This window comes from Bos taurus, chromosome 5 (assembly GCF_002263795.3).
Source record: "Bos taurus isolate L1 Dominette 01449 registration number 42190680 breed Hereford chromosome 5, ARS-UCD2.0, whole genome shotgun sequence".
NCBI classification, from domain to species: Eukaryota; Metazoa; Chordata; class Mammalia; order Artiodactyla; family Bovidae; genus Bos; species Bos taurus.
In genome coordinates, this window is record NC_037332.1 from 36,028,892 (window position 1) to 36,051,641 (window position 22,750).

The 22,750-nt window shown below is 37.9% G+C and overlaps 1 protein-coding gene across 5 annotated transcripts in view; it reads right to left on the reverse strand.

The window, feature by feature from the left end:
• Window positions 1-22,750, reverse strand: part of TMEM117 (transmembrane protein 117) — a 610,272-nt gene that overhangs the window by 14,181 nt on the left and 573,341 nt on the right. For all 5 annotated transcript variants that reach the window (XM_015471033.3, XM_015471034.3, XM_059886705.1 and 2 more), the window contains 1 exon segment: window positions 657-786. In XM_015471033.3, coding sequence (XP_015326519.2) covers window positions 657-786 — 130 coding nt within the window.

Consider the following 22,750-nt stretch of genomic DNA (forward strand, 5'->3'; position numbering starts at 1 on the left):
TAAGTTTCACTCAATCAGATGAGAAGTGGCCTGAACTCCCTAAAGGCACGTGGTCTGACTGGAGCTGTAGGATACCATTGTTTTAATCTCAGCAGCAAATGAAGAAGAAAGCACAAAGAGTATTCATGTTAAAAAAATACACTGAGCTGTATGTTGTGAAAAAGAAACCCACCTAATGAGCAAAACCCAGGCAGAGTGGCCTATGGAGTGTGGCAGAGACAGCTAGTGATATTCCTAGGCTAGAATACAAGACCTGATACCACATGGCTACTCAATGGCAGAGCATGTCTCTCTGTTCTCCTTGACTCTGTGTGGGGCTATCTCACTAGGTACTCCTCATGGAATGTGAGTGGAGGTGACATGTTCTATTTCCAGGCCAGGTGGCTAAGAAACAGACAAATTCTCTCAGTCATTTCCCCCATTCTCTTTATTCCCATTTGCCCTCTGGATGCTGAAGCTGAAATTGTTAAAGCACCAGGAACTTAAGTCCAGAATGATGGTCCAGAGCCCCCCACTGATCCGGAACCACCTTGCACTGCTAAGTGAGTAAAACTAAACTATATTGCCAGATGCTTCTAAACTGTTACCATTTTCATTTTTAAAGCAGCCAGCATGACTCTAACCAGGAGACAATCAAATCATGTTCGAAATTTTACCTGTTATGTGAATATGATATTCCTCCTTGAAGATCTTCTGGAAGAAAGGAATCTTGAACTGCATATGAGGAGTATGCAAACCAGGAAGATTTACATCAACGTCTCCCATGAAATGTGGAAATTCCCAGTCCTGTCAGAGAAAACCAACATGACAACATATCTGTGATTTGTTTCATTCCTAAGCAGCAAAACACCAAAAATTGACTTTTTATAAGCACTTATTTTAAAATCATTTAAATGCAGCCAGCTGTTGGGTGTATCTGTTTTGTTCTGTGATGGTTGTTTTATGTACATTAGGTAGCAGTATGCAATCAAAATCAAAATTAAGTCATAACTTATATCCTCAGATTTTCTCTTTAATGTGATAATAAGAAACCAATGCAGAATTGATGTGCATTAATATATTTTTCTTTCTTTCATTATGGAGATCTGATCTTAAATTTTTATAGGAAGGAAGTGATCCATATTTTATAAATATGGGGTAATTTAGTTATTTTTTGTCCCACTATTTTTTAAAAATAAGAAATTTATACCAGCATATTTTCTGTAAGAAGACAAAGAGGATCTAATTCATTTAACCAAGTTCCTCAATTCACATCAAGGGAGTTTTATTAATCATCTGTGCTAGCAACTATATGGAATGGAAAAATGCCAAAATCTTCTGTCCTGTTCTCTTGCAATCTAGCATCAATTTGAACCAAATGATGGAGGGCCTGACATGCTAGCCTGAGAGATGCACAGTGAATTAATCCCAAAACTGTCATTAGCTATTTCCTTGTTGTCAAGGCAAAATCATGTGGGATGACCCTCCTTCTCACAAGGAAGGGAAAAAGATGCAAATGAGGATATTTTTAGGTGACTCATCTGCTCTTGGTTTTTGGATAGAAGCACCAAATTAAAGTTCATAACTAGCATGTGAAGAAGAAATACACTAAATAATGAAGAAACCTTTAAGCTGAATCCATGTTTTTATTTCCAGTAATAAAATTATCCCTAAATTAACAAACAGTTCTATATTTAGTGAATATTTTCTAAAGAACTTGGAGATGAAAAAATAATAAACAAAATATTACTTAAAATTTTTAATCCACTATTTTGACATAAAAAGTTAAATTTTTCTGAGATTTCTCTGTATGAAGCTAACAGAGGTGTGCTGATAATAGTGTGCATGAACATTTCAGGAGTTTCCATAGCCATTCCACTTCCCTCTTTGCAGAAAATTCTGATTAAGGGAGAAGAAACCTTAAAGGAAAGAAGAATATGTGAGTGGTGGTAATCAGGAAAGTTTTCAATGTTTATTAATTTTTGATCTATGGATAACTTTAAGCCAGTTATAAGAAAGAAATACATAAGTATAAAAATAAAATGATGCAATATCATCCCTTACTACTGGTACGTATGCCAGTATCTTGTTGGTCTTGCCTTTCCTGGTTTTTCAGAAATCAGCAGCAAATAGACATGTAATTTTGGAAATTCAGAAAACCCAAAGCACTGACGCTGGATGAATTTGGAATATTTTGATCTAAAATATTAGTAGAAAATGGATTGGAATAATACTTGTGAACTATTGCATTTTATTAAAGTGCACTTTTTTTCATTGATATCATCTTGCTCTATGTTACTCAGAAGACACTTGCAAAGAATTAAAATTAAATTTAGTCCTTAGCTAAAATATAACTGACATCTGCCATAAAAAATTATGCTTGGCAATGATAACCAGAGAATCTTTCACTAATCCAGGATAAGAAACATAAAGCATTATCAATAGAGCAATTCCCTTTCTTACTTCTTGGTTTAAGGAAGAATTTAAGATTAACAGATACACACTACACTGTATATAAAATAGTCATACAATAAGGACCTACTGTACGTATAGCACAGGGAACTATATATAATTCCTTGTTAATGGAAAAAATCTGAAAAGAATCACTGAATCACTTTGCTGTATACCTTAAACTGACACAACATCGTAAATCAATTACACTTCAATTAAAAAAGAAAAGGGAGTGAGTACTTCTTGGTAGTAATTGGGCAAGTGTACTTAGTGTACTTTCTTTTGAAAAGATATTCTTGGACTGTTATTGTTTAGCTCTTCATTTCATGAAATCAAAGCTTTCTACTGGGTATGAAATTGATTTTAGTTTGAAAGTAATCTCTAGTGATTTCTTGTATACTGGTATCAAATCCTCACCCCCCCGACTTCCCCCCCCCCCAAATAGTTCCTTAATTATATCCCAACTGTACTTGGAGATAGAGGAATTCAGGAAATGAAGACTATAAGACAGGAGAAAGTCTTCCTCTTTACCTAGATGACGGCATTCTTTTTTTTTTTTAAGAGATGAAGGCAGACAGTTTGGGGGAAAATGTGAGAGTAGTATCTTACACCATCTAAGATATTAAAAACAAAGAACTAATAAAAGAGATGATACATAAAGTCTCTTAGATTCCCCCTGTATAATGTCCAGGGGCTTCCCTGGTAGCTCAGTGGTAAAGAATCTGCTTGCCAATACAGGAGACATGGGTTCGATCCCTGGTCTGGGAAGATCCCACATGCCTCAGAGCAACTAAGCCTGTGCACCACAGCTATTGAGCCTATGCTTTAGAGCCCAGGACCCACAACTCCTGAAGCCTGTACACCCACAGTCCTGCTCCACAGCAAGAGAAGTCACTTCAATGAGAAGCCCACACACCACAACTACAGAGTAGCCCCTGGTTGCCACAACTAGAGAAAAGCCTGTGCAGCAAGGAAGGCCCAGCACAGCCAAACAATAAATAAATAAAATTACCAGATTTGGGCTTTAAAAACTGTTTTCTTTAGTCTTTTAACTCCCTGCCTCCACCCTCTCCCTGCTACTCTTATTTTTGTAGTTTAGTTCCTCAGTCCTGTCCTGACTCCTTTGCAACCCCATGGACTGCAGCCCGCCAGGCTCCTCTCTCCATGGGATTCTCCAGGCAAGAATTCTAGAGTTGGTTGCCATTCCCTTCTCCAGAACATCTTCCAAATTTAGAGATCAAACCTGGGTCTCCTGCATTGCAGGCAGATTCTTAAACATCTGATTCAGCAGGGAAGCCCCTAATTCAATTCCTACTCTGCATATTTCTGCAGATGCATTGTTGAATCAGTGTAAATTCTGACCTTGACTTAGAATGGAATGGTAATAATAAACATTGCTACCACTTCCAATACATTTTGGGCTCATCTTAATGGAGGCATCGGAGGGTAGTGATACCTCAAGTATTTTTTTTTTATATATATATATAGGAGATAAAAGAGGAATAAGAATGATATTCTCAATCTCCACCTTCATCTCCAAATCCCACAGGCTTCTTGGGAAGGTGAGATAATGCCTGGACAGCAACTAGCACATTGCTGGAGACAGAGGGAAGGGACAGAGAAATAGTCAACAAGCATGGCTGATTTCCCAGCATCATTCCAAGGTCAGGGTGTTCCTGAGAGTGAAGCAGAGGAAGCAGACAGGTCTGTTTTCAGGAGAATCACTCACAAAGCTGCTTCAGGGTCCAAGTGGGAAAGGACGAAGGTCATCTTCTCCTGCCCTCATCCACTGCACACTGCTGGCCTCCTGAAGTCTCTGATGGGACTTTGGTCAGAGCAGAGTCCTCCCAGAGGGCACCAGGAGCAGGACCATAGGGAAGGTCATTTCTCTCAAAGGGACATGTGAGTGACCTCAGTGGAGGACAGAAGAATGGGAGCAAAGTAACTTCTTGTGCAAAGTGTATCTCACACTGTAGTGACCTCCAGGAATAACTGTGGCAGACTTTCACTGTGATGGGGGAGGCATTGCTACCATGGAGCAGGAGCTGGTAACCTAGCAACATGTGAAACTACAGGCCAAAGAAACCCAAGGACACTTGGATCATACATTTTCAAGCACTGGCAATGCTCTAGCATCATCCTAAGCTACATGCTTATATTTACATACAAAATAACCCCCAAATCTTGCTATTATTAACTCACTTTACAGAAAAGAAAAATTTGCCTCAGAGAGGTTAAATTGTGACAAAATGAGGTAGCCGTCATATGGCAGAGCACAGGCAAAAGAATACATATTTTCTGTTGGGCCATGCTGCCTCTGACTATGAAAACTGATGACCCTTAACTGCTTTTGACTCATTACTAGAATTATTTATACCTGCTATACCTGTTCTGGGGGCTTCCTGGGTGGTAGAGTGGTAAAGAATCCACCTGCTAATGCAGGAGACACAGGAGACATGGGTTCTATCCCTGGGTTGAGAAGATCCCCTGGAGGAGAAAATGGCAACCCACTCCAGTATTCTTGCCTGAATCATCCCATGGACAGAGGAGCCTGGTGGGCTACAGGCCATGGGGTCGCAAAGAGTCAGACACAACTGAGCAACTGAGCGGGCATGTACACTATACCTGTTCTTATTGAGAACCACTGATTACAGTCATTGCATGTTCTTCTCTCACCAAAAGTCAGTTCCATGAGTGGCTTTAAATGATTTCCCCACCCCAACCCCAGAAGTTTCTTGTATTTTGTCCAACCCTAATTTGACCAAGAAGATCAACTGTAACTTCTCCATTAATCAACTGTCCCAGAGGTCGCTGATTTCCAATCAGACTGTTGAGTAGGGAGATTTGACCAACAGGAGATTACTAGCAGGTACTGAGATTCTCTTGGCATCAAAACTATGGATGTATAGCAGTTTCACACACAGATTGTATGTACATGTTATGAAAGCCATGGTGCTCTTTCCTTCTGCATACATCTTAAAAATTATATTTTGAACATCAGATGAAAATGTTGAATTAAGAAAATGACAAAACAAGATGTATTCAGCTACCTAGATTGGGGGTAGAGACAGGTTGGTCCTGTGATTTTTTTTTATAATATGTTCATTTACTCTATTCTTTAAGGAATGCTATCAGTATTCAGTAATTCAAAGCTCCCTTACTACAGTCTCCTCTCAAATCCAACATTGCCTTCAGCTGTCTGTCCCATTTGTGGCTCAGTGATGTGAGAATGATTTAAGTACATTGTGTCACTCACCGTACTCTAGTTATGCTCAGTTTATGGTAATGAACAGACTTCCAACTTTGTATCTTGCTTCATTTATGAGAAACAGCTAATTTTTATTCAGTTGGGTATATTTCCCATATAAAAATAAATGAGAAATGTCATGGTATATATCTACTCAGATTTCTTACATACAAGGGTTTACTTTTGCTTATAGCTATAAAAATCACATTTGAACACTGATGTCCAAATGATGAGTAATTTGGGACTGATGTGTCCAAATGTGATTCCATCCAAGTGTGGCTCTATTATTCATGGATCACATCCGGACAGACTTTCAGGACGGTGTTCAATATATAGTCTCAAGATATCCTGGATTCATCATTGCCTCACATTTTCTCAGTGAGGTATACGCCCTGGGGTCCAGGCAAAGCACTTGGTACTGTGCAGAGGAACTCAAGCTTGAAACCCACACAGTTTTGAATTCCCCAACTAGCATTCTATTTCCCAAATCAAATGAAGGGGCCCCCATTTCTATTTAGAGAAGTATTAGGGGATAAAAATGTAATAACAGTGAATACTTTACCCTGCAAAAATGAAACCATGGTTTCAGAACAAAAATCATATTTTAGGAGCAAAGGCTGGCCACTTGGTTTTTGAGAAATTTAAGACACAATTTATATAATAGTTTGCCAAAAGTATACATAACAATTTAGAATAGAATTGACAATAGATTCCTAAATACTGATTAAAAATACCATTTTTCAGTGTAATAATCTGCATATCTCCTCTTTATAGGCATTATTATAAGGATTTAAATGATTACAATATTCAACTTTTCAGATTTGCTTCTTTCTCTTTGTTAATCTCCATTCTTCCTATTTCAGAACTGAATATAGGTCCATGAATATCAGAACATTATTCTACCCAAAATGCCCCCAGCTTGTAAAGTGCCCTTGGTTTTTCTATGCTTACCGTGTCCTAGCAACAAGATTTTAGATGACAGTGAACAGTGGTGGTCTGAAGAATTGTACTCATGCTTTGGAAGATATTTTTGCTTCTTATTAAGAATCTCAAGTACCTGATTTCTTTCAGCAACAGTACACTTCTCTTAATTGACAAAACTGCCATGGTCTCACTTAGCTGAATAAACCCTTGGAAATCTTGATGTACAGTAGATGTTGCTTATTTGTTTGTTTATTACCTTCCTCTCCCATTGGAATGTAAGCCCCAAGGAACATAAGGAATTTTCTCCTGTTTTGTTCACTGTTACATTTCTCCATACCTGTAGTATATACTAAGAACTCATATACTTGATGAATTGATGAATGTTGCTCTTTGAAAGTTAAAGATATACAATTACTTCTGAGTTTCATGTAAATGGAATTTAGTTAAACAGAGCAATAAATATGCGGTTTTGTAAATAATATTACACATCAAACTGAGATTCATTATAATGAAAAAAATGTTTTTTTCCCTATAAACAAGGCGTATTGCAATTACACAGACTGTAATTACTTTTAAGAAACTTTACCATCAGGCTCTGGCATGATAGCAGTGGGTTTTTTAAGATAAGTTTTATTACATCTAGACAGCTTGAAAGATCATTCCTTTAACCCAAAGATTAAGTCATTTGCCAAAGATCACAGAGGAAAGGAGACAGTATATAATGGGAGGAAGAAAGTGGTCAAATTTAAATACTGTTAGATGAGGCAGTTAATATTTGGGCAATTAGTAAAAATGCTCATTGTGATGATCCAAGACATCCTTTTAATTCCCATATAAGTGTAAAGAAGCTCATGAGACACGTTCAACCAAGTCAGAGAACAAGAAAAGAGAATGTAAACCAACATGTGATGAAAAAAGGGAGGATCATTTCCCACAATGGGTGACACTAGGAAGGTGATCAAGGCAACAACGAATATCAGAGATGCCCAGCAATAAACATGAAGGATATACAAAAGAGAAAGATCAGCAGGTTAATGCTTATAGGTATCTTTTGACAATTATTCTTATAAGTTATACTCTCATTTTCTCCTAATATTCATTATTGTTTTCTCCCCCTCTGGGCAAATGAATTCCATACTCTTTTGGAGCTCTCTCTCGGTAGTCACTTATTGTATTTAAAAGATTTAAAAGCTTTGGAGAAAAATCTTGTCTTTCTGATTGAAGTAGGCTTTTTTCAATGAGTAGAGTAGATAGCAGATCTCATTCATCACTAAGACAATCCAAGTCAAACTGTAAATCCTTACTTAAAATGTTGAAAGAAGTTGACTCAAGATTTTTACACATTCTAAGGTATGGATGAACTCTCAGAACTGTTGTTCAAACAATCTAATTCATCCTAAAGGCATATTTTGTAGTGTGGTTTAATGTATTTTCTTCATCAGTAATCCTTTTCACTTGCAAAGGCCAATAGGAATTTCCCTGGCTAATTTTGAAGCCAGTGTACTTCAGTGAGATTTAAGTAACAGTTTAGTGCCCATAGAGAAAGCACTATGGACACTATGCTTGAAGGCATCATTCCTTTAAGCACCAAGGTGGAAGAATGTCTGATGAAAAGCATGAGGCCTCATTTACAGATGTCCTGCCCTGGCAGACAGATGCAGTAAAGGACAAAGTAAAAGTCATTCTTGTAAGAGTTTACAGCTAACAGAAATGCATTGTGTGGCCTCTAGGGATAATGGGAAATCAATATCCCTCACCAGGGCAGTAGAGTTCACCAATATGCACCGAAAGAGTGCTTGACATTTTACAAACTCCTATGTGTGTGGGGGGTGAGGGGGTAGGGTGCAGGTAAACCATTGATTAGGACAAGTTGCTGGAAACTAAAGCTAATACAAAGACTAAAGAAACATGGTATCATAACTCAATGATAGATCCTTTTGGATAAAATCTTCCATCCATCATCAAACAACAACTTGACTTACTTTGCACTTAAGATGAATGAATATTAGCTATATAATAAGTTGATATTTTTAAAATTGAGAGCACCTAAAAACTCTTTTCCTAAAGAGGAAAATGTGAAGGCTGGTGGAAGAAAGTTTTTGAACATCACATTTTCATGTTATTTTTCAGACACTGGCTGCAGTTCAATAGTAACAGCCCTTGCTTATTTTGTGCTTTATTGTATTTGCACATTTGGTATAAAATGTCACTGCTCCAGTTATCTGTTCTGGCTCTATGCATGCTGCCAGGAATGGTCACATACAATTGTCTGAATGACTAATTTCTTCCATAAGCTATATAGGAAAATTAATTGCATACTGTCAAAACAGTAGATATTGTCCTTGGTAAAATTTTAATTTAATATTGAAGTCATTTTTCTCTGTGAAAAAATAATAATAGTGGAGATCAGTGGATAAATATAATTCAATATAAAAATATTCACAAACCATTGAGAGGCTGTAAGGTTGATCTAAATATCAGATGTGTGGTTGAGGTAAAGGGCTCTAGTGTTTCTTGTAATAGGTTTCTTTTTCATAATTTTTTGTCAACAATGTCTCATGGAGCATATATTATAATAGAAGAGAGACCAGTCAATCAGCAAATAGAAATACAGTATGATGTTAAATAGAGATAAATAATCTAAAGAAAATAAAGCAGGGTGAGGGGATGGAGCACAGTGAGTTAGGCATGGGTACTAGTTTTGTTAGTCAAAAGAAAGCTTCTTTGAGGGTGACCTTTGTATGGAGTGCTGACTCATATGAAAGAACAAGCCCTGCACACCTCTGGAGGAGGACATCAGCTAGAAGGAGGAGCTAATACAATGGCCCTGAGGAGGAAATGAACCAGAAATGTTCAAGAAACAGCAAGAATATAAGGGGCATATAGGAGGGTGAATGATGTGGAAAGTGGTAGATTGGCTGCAGGAGGAATAAAGGCCAGTTGTTGCAATGCGGGAGACCTGGGTTCGATCCCTGGGTTGGGAAGATCCCTGGAGAAGGGAAAGGCTATTGACTTCAGTATTCTTGCTTGGAGAATCCCATGGACAGAGGAGCTTGGAAGACTTCAATCCATGGGGTTGCAAAGTCGGACACAACTGAGCAACTAAACTAAGCACAGCACACAAGATGACTGTCGTAGTTTAGGTGTGAGATGACGGTGGTTCAACAATGCTGATCAGGTGTTCAGATCAAGATGTATTTTGAAGTAGCACCAACTGAGCTTCTGAATTTACCATTTGCTCCAGCAACTGGTAAATGACAGTATCATTTACTGAGAAGGTACAATTTGGGGAACCAATCAACTTGTGGAAGATAGGGAGGTAGAGAAGAAATGTAGAGATCTATTTAGAATATGCTATTAAACATTGAGTAGAGGTATTTTGTAGGCAGTTGGCAAACTTAGGGGAGGAACCAAGACTGGAGATGTAGGTACTTCCCTGGCAGTCCAGGGGTTAAGACTCCAAGCTTCCACTGCGGAGGCCCGAGTCCTATCCCTGGTTAGTGAACTAAGATCCCACATGCCATGTGGCATGGCCAAAAAAAAAAATAAAAAAGATTGGAGATGTAGGTGTGGGAGTCACAATGATATAAAACCACAGAGCTGGAAAAAATCATCTGGAAAGGGAGTATAGAAAGCCAAGAGAAGATAACCAGGGACTGAACAGTGAGACACACTGACATTTAGAATTTGGAAGAGGAGAAGCCAGTAAGGAAAACAGAACAAGAATGACATGTTATAAGAAGAACAAAAGAAAGTTCATTTTAGAAGCCAGGTGAAAAAAGTGTTTCAAGAAGAAAGAAATGGTCAACTTCACTGAATGCAGCTGAAAGTCTGAGTGAGAAGACTGAAAAGTTAACCATAGGATTCAGCAATGTTAGGACTGTTGCTCTTGATAAGATCCCTAAGCTCCAGAGGAAGCTAAAATTGGAGACAAAAGCCTGACTGCCTGGTTCAAGAGAAAATGGCAAGTGAGAAGTAGAGACAATAACTATAGACCCCTTATGAGGAGCTTTGCTCTCAGTAGGAACAGAGTAAAGAGGCAGGAGAGAGGCTGGAGAGAGACTACAAGTCTTTTAATTTCAAATAAATTAGTGTTAGTATAAAATAAAGTCAATGTTGACTGAGTAGGGGACTCTGAGTGAGACCTGAAATTTCCTTTTTATACTTTCAACAGCTTCTGCAATGGCTAATGTGTGCACTAGCGTGGATGCACTGGTTGTTTACAGCTGCTGTCTACTCTGGTTGATCAATACCTTCACTGTATCAGTAGTTAAATATTCTGACCATTGCTCTTTGTGAAGTCAAGAGGGCTGCTTTTCTGAAACAAAACAAAACAACGCTAGGCTAAGTTCACTGTATCTAGAATGCAATGGAGTTTTAGAAACAGTAGGCTGGATCCTTGCTGCTCTACTAACGTGATTTTCTTCTGTTTTCATCTTTCTCAGAGAAGACAATCACAGAGTGTCTGCCTCTGACCCCAGTTATCACTGTCTGGTGATAACATGAACAGAAAATAAAACCTTTAGAGCAATGGATTTGAACTACCAGAAATCCCAGGCCTTTCTTCAATGAGTTTTAGGTCAAGAGTGTTCATCCTCTGAGCTCTAGAGAAAAGTTATCAACCCTCAAGTAAGAGAGTAAAGACTAGAAAAACAAGATATATAGAGGCAGGTTGGAGGGATGGAAAGAACAAAATACATTTTGTTGTTGGAGAATTATACCTCAGTGAATCTAAAACTTTTCTGAACCTCTTAGTTCAGAGGTCATTGGCCAAGAAAAACCGAAAATACACTGTTTTATTGTTGGAAACCTAGGAGAGTAATTCTACCACCCTCAGGGTCCTTTTGAAAAATAAGTTTCCAAGCTGGGGTAAAGAAGCCTTGCATGTATGTTAGCAGCTGCCTGTCTTTATATTGACACGTTCCATTCAGAAAAGCCCGAGGTGACTATAGTTGGCTTGGTTTATAGAATCCACTCGGCAGTTTTAGACTGAATGTTAAGTCTATATAAGAAGTTCCTACCTACTCATGCTACTTCCACATAGAATTGTATCTATTAATTGAATTGCACCATACAATTCAATTAATTCAACACTTATTGAATACCAACTATATGCAATGCATTTATTCTCAAAGAATATCAAATGGCATTAATAAATAAAGAAACTAGGCTCTTCCTTCTGCAGATATAGACAATGAGGGTCAGTAATGTCACAAGATTCCTCCCATATTATAACCCAACAGACAACTAGTAGAGAAAAGATGAGATGAAAGTAAATCAGTATCACTGTGTTTCACTGCATCTCCCTTATTAAGAATTCTATTTAAAAGAAAAAAAATTCTGTCAAGAAGATTGTATTTTCATACTATATTCAGACAAAACAAACCAACATTTATCATAAACTTGCTCTGTATCATGCACTTGATCCACAATAAACCACATGCAAATACATGTGGCAAGGAAAATTTTTCTCATTTAAAAGGGAATAAACTGAGGCTCAGAGAACAGTCAAGTAGCTTGCCCAGTGCTGCACAGTGAGTATCAAAAGGGTTGGTTCCCAGTCTGACTCCAGAGATATTTTTTTTTATACCATATCAAGCTTGTTCATTACTTTTTTCATTATGCACTAACATTGCAACTATCTTCCCACCTAAAAGCCAATTGTCATGTCAATGTGTATTTCCCTTGGATGCTAACTTACATCTGTAATTAAAACTTTCCTGCTTGTATATTTTTGAGATTAGTTTTTTGCCAGTTGCTTCATTTGCTATTATTTTCTCCCATTCTGAAGGCTGTCTTTTCACCTTGCTTATAGTTTCCTTTGTTGTGCAGAAGCTTTTAAGTTTAATTAGGGCCCATTTGTTTATTTTTGCTTTTATTTCCAATATTCTGGGAGGTGGGTCATAGAGGATCCTGCTGTGATTTATGTCGGAGAGTGTTTTGCCTATGTTTTCCTGTAGGAGTTTTATAGTTTCTGGTCTTTCGTTTAGATCTTTAATCCATTTTGAGTTTATTTTTGTGTATGGTGTTAGAAAGTGTTCTAGTTTCATTCTTTTACAAGTGGTTGACCAGTTTTCCCAGCACCACTTGTGCAAAACCAATACAATATTGTAAAGTAATTAACCTCCAATTAAAGTAAATAAATTTATATTAAAAATAAAAATAAAACTCAACATTCAAAAAACTAAAAAAATAAAACTTTCCTGTTAGTGGTATGTTGTAGCTCATCTTTAAATAATATTTTCTTAGAATTATCTTGGTACCTGCAGCACAGGAGGAGGGAATCCTGTCTCATTTCCATTGCAAAGTCGAAGAATGGCAGTGGGTCTGTGTTTACCCTGCAAGTCATTGACAAAGCCGCAAAATACGCAGGCTGAGGTACATGTTTAACTCTAGATGGTTTGTGCTGTGCTGTTCTCAGTCACTTTGGTCATGTATAACTCTTTGCCACCTATGGACTGTAGCCTGCTAGGCTCCTCTGTCCATGGGATTCTTCAGGCAAGAATACTGGAGTGGGTTGCCATGCCCTCCTCTAGGGGGATCTTCCCAACCCAGGAATCAAACCCATATCTCTGGTGTCTCCTACATTGCAAGCAGGTTCTTTACCCCCTGAGCCACCTGGGAAGCCCCTAGATGGTTTATGGCCATCTTAGAACTTTTACTGCCAATTCATAGATTTGGCTCTAAATTCAGAATACTTGTAGTAATGAATACTCTCTCCCCAACTTCTTTGCACTTCAGTTTTCTTACCTGAGAATATTTTCATCATACTCTGATGGCAGACTCCTGTATCATTGCACTAGAAAACAGGATTAATTTGGGGGTGATTTGGTGCCCACTAGTGTTGACTTTTCCCTAGTGGCTCAGATGGTAAAGAATCTGCCTACAATGTGGGAGACCCAGGTTCATTCCTGGAGTTGGGAAGATCCTCTGGAGAAGGGAATGGCTACCCCCTCCAGTATTCTTGCCTGGAGAATTCCATGGACAGAGGAACTTGGAAGGCTACAGTCCACGGGGTCACAAAAGTCAGATGATGATGAGTGACAAACACTTTGACTTCAGAGTTGGCTATTAAACTTTGCAACTTCCTAAAAAGACACAACTTTTATGTTGTTTTGGAAGTTGAATAACAGTGAGATTTGTGTTTCTAATGCATTGTGGCTTAACATATCATTAAGTGGTAAAATTTTATAGTATGTAGGTGACTCAAAGGTAGCACAAAAACACGAGAAAGAGAACTATATAAGAACAATATAACACATTTAATATATATTATCTTTATAGCTTTCTTCCTTGTGTTTATATATAAATATGGTTATATGTATTATAATTTTATGTAATGTGTGTAAAGAAGGCTGAGTGCCAAAGAACTGATCCTTTCAGATTATGGTGTTGGAGAAGACTCGTGAGAGTCCCTTAGACAGCTAGGGGATCAAACCAGTCAATCCTAAAGGAAATCAACCCTTTATATTCATTGGAAGAACTGATGCTAAAGCTGAAACTCCAATACTTTGATTACCTGATGCAAAGAGCCAACTCACTGGAAAAGACCCTGATGCTGGGAAAGATTGAGGGCAGGAGAAGAGGGGGCAACAGGGGATGAGATGGTTGGAGGGCATCATTGACTCAATGGACCAGAGTTTATGCTAACTCCAGGAGACAGTGAAGGACAGGGAAGCCTGGTGTGCTACAGTGCATGGGGTTGCAAAGAGTCAGACATGATTTAGAAACTGAACAACAATACAAAAATATATATTATGTTCTGCATAGCTCTCTAAAAAATCTATTTTATCTCAAGTCTTCCTTATTCTATATGTCATTGAAGTTACTGTGTTTCTGGGAACCTCTCCAAGGATTAATTTTTCTTGTTCATAATTATGACAGGTAGAAGATTACACAATTTTTATAAATATAATGTTATTAATAATCCATTTAAAGCCTATCTTGATATTTTATTTTAAACAGAATTATCAGTGTAAGCAACATTGAAAAGTACATCACTAATATTATGGGATTGAAGCCCCATATAATATCTCTGTGCAGTATATTAGATTTCTAATGAAATGTGTCATGTTTAGAAATATTACAAACAATATCCTGTGGAAACAAAGTAACAGTGAACTTTGGGAAGGTGGTAAAAATTATCAGAAAATAATTTTATACTACCTCAGGATAATATCTCATAAAATTTTTATTTGTAAAAATTGGTAAGCTTATGGTTCTGAAAATTGACGTTTAATGCACAGAAAAGCTACATGAAAGCAATCATAAAAACTAAACATAAAACATAAAATTTTGCCTTCAAGCATTCAATTGTACTTGGTAAGTCATAGGTAAATTTGAAATTATTACATTTGCAGTTGCCAAAAGCTTTGTTTTATGGATACCTGTAACACATATACATAAATGAGTTAATATGTTATTTTTCCTATATAAATCCAGGTGCACTTGATTTATTACTTCTCACTAGAGGAGAAGTTGGCCAATCCACATCATTATGAAACTGTTCAGGCAATAGACTATCTTTGGAAATTTGTTTTATAAGGTTCCAAATTGTTTTACAAAGTTATAGCTCGCTGACAGATTCCCCACTCCCACTCTCAATTCAGAGATACTGAGTTTTTAATAATTGTATTTCTCTTTTAAATAATAAATCCACTCTTTAACAACTAAATACCCGTACTAAACACTTCAAAGAATCAGGTATCATTTGCCTTTCAATATAGATACACGATTGCCTTAGCTAGAAATGCAGACTTCTTCATATTTCTTTTCTGGAAAAAATACAGACAAAGAATGCTTGGGTGTTATAATGTAAGCAACTACAGGAAATACTAATTAACTCAGAATCAGTGAAAGATTTCAACTGTATTTCCTGAGGCTCAATTACATACAGTGAGAAAGAATATATATGATTATAATTAACTATTTTTCTTTTTCAAGTCAACGATTATGATTTAGTATGCCCTCACTGACAATTATATAGCATGATCTATAGGTTACACATTCTATGATCCAAAATAAAGATATGCCCTCTAAAGTTACTTAAATGTAAGGAAATGGATTTCCTTTTACTAATATTATTAACCATTCTGCTTGCCATCCCTCCATCCAGGCACTGAAACATGAACTATTATGACAAACAGCCAATATTCAATGAGCTAATGAAACAGGCTCTGCACCAGCATAGTTATTTACATATGTTTGCTTATTTTATCTTTAAAATAATGATACAAGGTGAGTTTTTCTTTTCCCATTTTGCAGTTATGGAAACTAAGGTTCAGAAAAGGTATTGGACTTACTTACTATAAGTGGAAAAGTAGCAACCAAGCCCTGGTTATCTCAGTCTTATATCTGCTGTTTTTTAAACCCCATTTAGAAGGATGAATAGGAATTTAGCATATCTTGCTTCTAAATGACCTACTACTGTCTTGGTTTAATTACTACTTTTTTTTTTTAATGTAACTTGTCTTTTCCTTTCATGACATCATCTTTTATTAGCTACATATTTGTACACATGGCAATTTGTCACGTCAGCCCCTCTTTTCCACATTGGCCATATAGTAGTATCTCCAAGTTGATCTACTTCTAGGCTCTACCTTCATGAGGTTTACAGTTTGAATGTAGCACAAATACACAAACAGAATAATATCAGAAAATGATTAGTGCCAAAGAGAAAATAAGCTAGGATGATTGGCTAGGAGAAGTTACTTTAAGTAGGGCTAGATAAGGTCTCTAGGTAGATTAACCTCTCGAGTGAAAGGTACCAGGTAAGGTGATGTATGCTATGGATGCAACAGGGAACAAAACAGACCAACAGAGACCCCACTCTCAAGTATAATAACTTAAGTTGAGAGGGCTTCCCAGGTGGCACACTGGCAAGACATGGGCTCTACCCCTTGGTCGGGAAGATACCCTGGAGTAGGAAATGGCAAACCACTCCAGTATTCTTGCCTTGAAAATCCCATGGACAGAGGAGCCTAGTGGGCCCATGGGGTTGCAAAGAGTCAGACATGACTGAGCACAATAGCACATGCAGAGAGAGCAAAAGATGAAAGAACTAGAGTCAACTAGATGAAATGAGGTAAAATTAGTAAGTGCTGTGAAGGAAATAAAGTGAAGACTAAGAAAGAGAATAACAAAGAGACCACTCAGGAAGCATCCTGGAAGAGGTGATACCTGATCTGAGAACTGAGGGTGGAATTGATTCAACCACACAAAGAGAAGAGAATATTGTGCAAAGCAAGTGCTCAATTCTCTACTTTATGAGGGTATTCTGCTTGGTCCTTGGGATACAATAGTGAAAAAAAGCCTATGGACACTATAATTTATTGGTGTTTGTGAACAAGTTGGAGATGAATCAAATAATGATGGAAATAGAACCCCTTGTTTAATATATTGTTTGCAGATATCTTTTCTCATTCTGTAGGTGGCCCTTTCATTTTGTTGATAGTTTCTTCTCTGTGAAGATGTTTAGTTTGTTACAGTCTCATTTGTTTATTCTTGTTGCTGTTTCCCCTGCTTGAGGAGAAATATACAAAAAATGTTGCTTAGACTGAAGTCAAAGAGCATACTTTGTATGTCTTCTAGAAGATTTATAGTTTCATGTCTTACATTTAAGTCTTTAATTGGTTTTGAATTTACTTTGACTATGGTATGAGAAAGTAGTCCAGTGTAAGTCTTGCATGTAACTCTCCAGTTTTCCCAAGACTATTTGCTGAAGAGTCTTTTTGCCTTTGTATATTCTTGTTTACTTTGCCATAGACTAATTGCCTATATAAGTCAACATTCAGAAAACTAGGATCATGGCATCTGGTCCCATCACTTCATGGGAAATAGATGGGGAAACAGTGGAAACAGTGTCAGACTTTATTCTTTGGGCTCCAAAATCACTGCAGATGGTGACTGCAGCCATGAAATTAAAAGATGCTTACTCCTTGGAAGGAAAGTTATGACAAACCTAGATAGCATATTCAAAAGCAGAAACATTACTTTGCCAACAAAGGTTTGTCTAGTCAAGGCTATGGTTTTACCAATGGTCATGTATGGATGAAAGAGTTGGACTGTGAAGAAAGCTGAGCACTGAAGAATTGATGCTTTTGAACTTTGGTGTTGGAGAAGACTCTTTTGAGTCCCTTGGACTGCAAGGAGATTCAACCAGTCCATCCTAAAGGAGATCAGTCCTGGGTGTTCATTGGAAGGACTGATGTTGAAGCTGAAACTCCAGTCCTTTGGCCACCTCATGCAAAGAGTTGACTCATTGGAGAAGACCCTGATGCTGGGAGGGATTGGGGGCAGGGGGAGAAGGGGATGACAGAGGATGAGATGGCTGGATGGCATCACTGACTCAATGGACATGAGTCTGTGTAAACTCTGGGAGTTGGTGATGGACAGGGAGGCCTGGTGTGCTGCGATTCATGGGGTCGCAGAGTCGGACACGCCTGAGAGACTGAACTGAACTGACTGAAGTGTGAATTAATTTCTGGGCTGTCTATTCTACTTCACTGATCTGTATGTCTGTTTTCCTGCCAGTACCGTACTGTTTTCATTACCATAGTTTTGTCCTGTAGTTTGAAATCAACTTGCACTATAGTTTGAAATTGCTCTTCTTTCAGCCTGTTCTTCTTTCTTAAGACTGTTTTGTCTATTCAAGGTCTTAAAATTATTTGTTCTGGTTCTGTGAAAAATTCCTTGGTATTTTGATAGGGATTGCATTGGATCAGAAGATTGTCTTGGGTATTATGATAATTTAAAAAATATCAGTTCTCCCAATCTAGAAGTACTGTGTATCTTTCCATCTGTTTGTGTTACCTTCAATACCTTTCATCAGTTATCTTACAGTTTTCCAAGTACAGGTCTTTTACTTCCTTCGTTAGTTTTATTCCCATGTATTTTATTATTTTTTGATGCAATTGTGAATGGGACTTTCTAGATGTTTTTTCTTTCTGATAATTTAGTGTATAGAGACACCACATATTTCTGTATATTAATTTTATATCCTGCAATTTTATTAAATTCATCAGTGAGTTCTAGTAGTTTTTTACTGGTGTCTTTAGGATTTTCTATTTATATAGTATGTTATCTTCAAACAGTGACACTTTTATTTCTTTTCCAATTTTGATTACTTATATTTTTCTTGTCTCATTTTTTTGTGGCTAGGACTTCCAATACTATGTTAGATAAAAACTGGCAATGTGAGAAGTTTTATCATAAATAAATATTGAAAAATTTCAGATGTTTTTCTGAATCTATTGAAATGATCATATGATTTTTACTCTTTAATTTGTTAATGCAGTGTATCACATTGATTGATTTGTTGAGATTGAAAAATCCTTCTATCTCTGTAATCCCACTTGATCACGGTGTATGAACCTCTTAATTGTTAGATTTGGTTTGCTAATGTTTTGTTGAGAATTTTTGCCTCTATGTTCATCAGTGTTACTGGTCCATATCTTTTTTTGTGATATCTTTGTCTGGTTTTAGTATTAGGGTGATGCTGGTTTTGTAGAATGAGTTTGGATGTACTCCTTCCTCTACAATTTTCTGGAATAGTTTGAGAAGGACAGATGTTGATTCTTCTCTAAATGTTTTCTGGAATTAACCTGTAAATGTCTGATCCTGGACTTGTGTTTGTTGGGAGGGTTTTTTTTTTTTTTTGTAACGAATGATTCAATTTTGTTATTGGCAATTAGTCTGTTCATACTTTCGATTTCTTCCTTTTTCTAGTCTTGGGAGAGGGTACATTTCTAGGTATTTGTCCAATTCTTTTAGGTTGTTCATTTTATTGATGTATAATTGTTTATAATAATCTCTTGCTATCCTTTGTATTTCTGTGGTTTCAGTTGTAACTTCCCTTTCATTCCTGACATTACTGATTTCAGGCACTTTCTCTTTTTTTCTTGATGAGTCTGGCTAAAGACATTTTTGTATATCTTTTCAAATAACCATCTTTTAGTTTCATTAATCATATGTATTGCTTTTTAGTAGCCATTTCATTCATTTCTCCTTTGATCTTCATGATTTCCATTCCATCTACTAACTTTGGGTTGTATTTGTTCTTTTTTTCTAGTTCATTAGGTGTTAGGTTAAGTTGTTTGAGATTTTTCTTGTTTCCTGAGGCAGGTTTGTATCAATATAATCTTCCCTCTTAGAACTGATTTTGATGTAGCCCAGAGCTTTTGGATCATTTTGTTTTCATGTCATTTGTTTCCAGGTATTTAAAAATTTCCTTGTTGATTTCTTCAGTGACCCACTGGTTGTTTAGAGCACATCGTTTAGCCTCCATGTGTGTATTTTTGCAATTCTTTTCTTGTAGTTGACGTCTACTCTCTCTTTTTTTTTTTGGTTATTCTGCTTGAGTAATTTCCACTAGTCTTTCTGTTCACTGATCTGTTCCTCTGTACTATTTAATCTACTATTGATTTCTTCTATTTTTTCTTTTTTTTATTCATATTATTTTTCAGCTCTGCTTGATTCTTTTTCACATCTTTCTAATTCTGTTAAAAACTTCTAACTTCTTACTCTGTTCATCCATTCTTCTTTGAATTCTTTGAGCACCTTTATGATCATAATATTAAACTATCTTTCAAGTATTTTGCTTATCTCCATTTTGCTTAATTCTTCTTCTGGGGTTTTATGTTACTCCTTCATTTGGAACATACTTTTCTCTGTCACCTCATTTTACTTAATTCACTGCTTTTCTTTCTTTGTATTTGCTAGGTTAGTTTCATATCCTGATCTGAAGAAATGACCTTATGTAGGAAAAGTCCTCTGGGGCCCAGCAGGGCACTCCTCTCTGTCATCAGAGCTATATGTTTCAGGGGTCCTCCTATGTGGGTTATATGGGTCCTTCTGTTGTGGTGGGTTGTCTATTGTGGGCAGTGTGGTAGGAAAGCTGGCCACTGGTCTGTTAACTATCTGACCTTGCCTTGTGTGGAGGGTGCCAGCTGCTGGTGGGCAGGAATAGGTTCTGGTGCAGCTGGCTGCACTGTCAGGGGCATCCTGGTCCTGGGGCTGGCCCAGAGGCAACTGGTTATGGAGCACTGGGGGGTCCTAAGGCAAGTGCTGACCCACTCATGGGTGGAGGTGGGTCCTAGAATGGCTGCTAGTTGTGAGGTCCTGAGACCATGGTTGGGGAAGGGTTGCATGGTTGGTGTCTGCCTGCTATTGGAAGGGGGGGTGGGTGGGGAAAGGGGAGGGGTCCAACATGACAGAGCTGGTGATGATCTGCTGGTAAAGACAGATCTTGACACGACTTTCTAAGAGATCCAGGATGTTCCAGAATTGGTGTTAACCTGCTAGGGGGTGGGGCTGAAGCCCTGGTAGCACCAGCATCCCTGGCAGCACCAGCCTGCTGGAGGATGGGCTATGTGTTGACATGGCTGGCTGTAGGGCTTCACTAGTCCTGGGGCTGGTGGCTGAGGCTTACTCCTGGGGCTAATACTGGCCCACTGGTGGGCAGATCTGGATCCTAGGGTCTCTGGCTATAGGGCCCAGAGGTTTCAGAGGTGGCTTAAGCCTGCTGGTAAGTAGTTTAAGGGCCCAGGGAGTTGTACGGTTAGTGCCAGCTGACTGGTGGGTAGAGCTGTGTTCCAGGGTCTCTGATTGCAGAATCCTGGGGCTCCTGGAGTGACTGTTGGCTGGCAGGTGTATAAGGCTGGGTCTGGGCTCTCTGGTGGGTAAGACCTGGTCCTATAACAACTGGGGGCTTGGGGCGTCTTAAGACAGCTGGCTTGCTGATGAGTGGGGCTATGTCCCTGCCCAGTTAGCTGTTAGACCTGAAGTGTCCCAGGACTGGTACTGGTAGGCAGAGCCAGCTCCTGGAGTGAGTAAGCTAGAAGGCAGATTCCAAAATGCTGCTTAATGGCACCAGTGTCCTTGTAGTAGGATGAGCTCCCCAAAATGGCTCCTGTGAGTTTCTATGTCCCAGGGTGTTTGAATTGCTTCCTCCCTATCCAAAAGGTTTTCCAAGATCAATGAGTATAGATTACCCAGCTTGCTTTCAAATCACTGCATCTACCTGGGGTCATAGAGCATTGAGATTTTGTGTTAGCCCTTTAAGAATACAGTCTGTGTTTTTCATAGCCCCCTGGCTCTCCTGAAAGTAAGCCCCACTAGTCTTTAGAGCCAAATGTTCTAGGGATTCAGCCTTCCCCATGTAGGACCCATGGGATTGAGAACCTGATGTGGATCTTGGACCCCTCAGTTCTTAGGAAGAACCTCTGCAATTGTAATAATGTTCATTTATGTGTTATCTAACTGGGGGTGGGGTGGGATGGGTCTTGACTATATTGTGTCTTCATGCCTCCTATCTCACTGTGGTTCCTTCTTTCTATCTTTAGCTGTAGAAGTTCTTTTCTCCTTCTCTCCAGGTCACTCTCATAGATAGTTGCTCTTTGAACAGTTGTAATTTTGGTGTGTCCAGGGCAGGAAGTGAGCTCAGGGTCTTCCTACTCTGCCATCTTGGTCATTTCACCAGATCCTCTTTTCTTATAACATTTTGACTTAAGTTCTTTTTTTCCTCAAGATAGATCCTCTTACTACAATATGTAGTAAAATAAAAAATGCAACCTATAGAGCTGCCACAATGTTCAATGCATATTATTTGAACATTATTGCTAAAGCTATAAAAATATGAATAATTTGCATATTTTCTGTGAGCTAGTAGAAATGTTTTTGGTGTCCTACATAAACCTAAGTCAATTTGCAACACTGCTTTCAACTATAGAACAGTTAAACATGTGCATATGAGTTAAGATCCATAAGAATATTGAGAAAAGTGATTAAAACCTCAGGATTCCTAAGTCCATGCTTAACACTATATGCCTTACCCATATCTAAGCTACTATTGACTTCATACTCAAGTTATCATTTAGATTGATGGTCATTTAGAGTAACATCAGCCTGGCAGTTTCCTCGGCCAGTATTTACATCACATTTCAACATTTTTTAATGTTTACCTTAACCAAAGCCAATATTTTTTATCCTTGAGTAGAAGTAATGATTTTGGTAAATGACTATGGCATAAATCAGATAACCATATAAAAACTCACCACTGAAAGCAGTTATGTGCATATCATTTCCCCCAATGCCTCTATAATTAATAAGAAAACCACAATCTTATTTACCTCCCTGAAATGGGACGTTAGG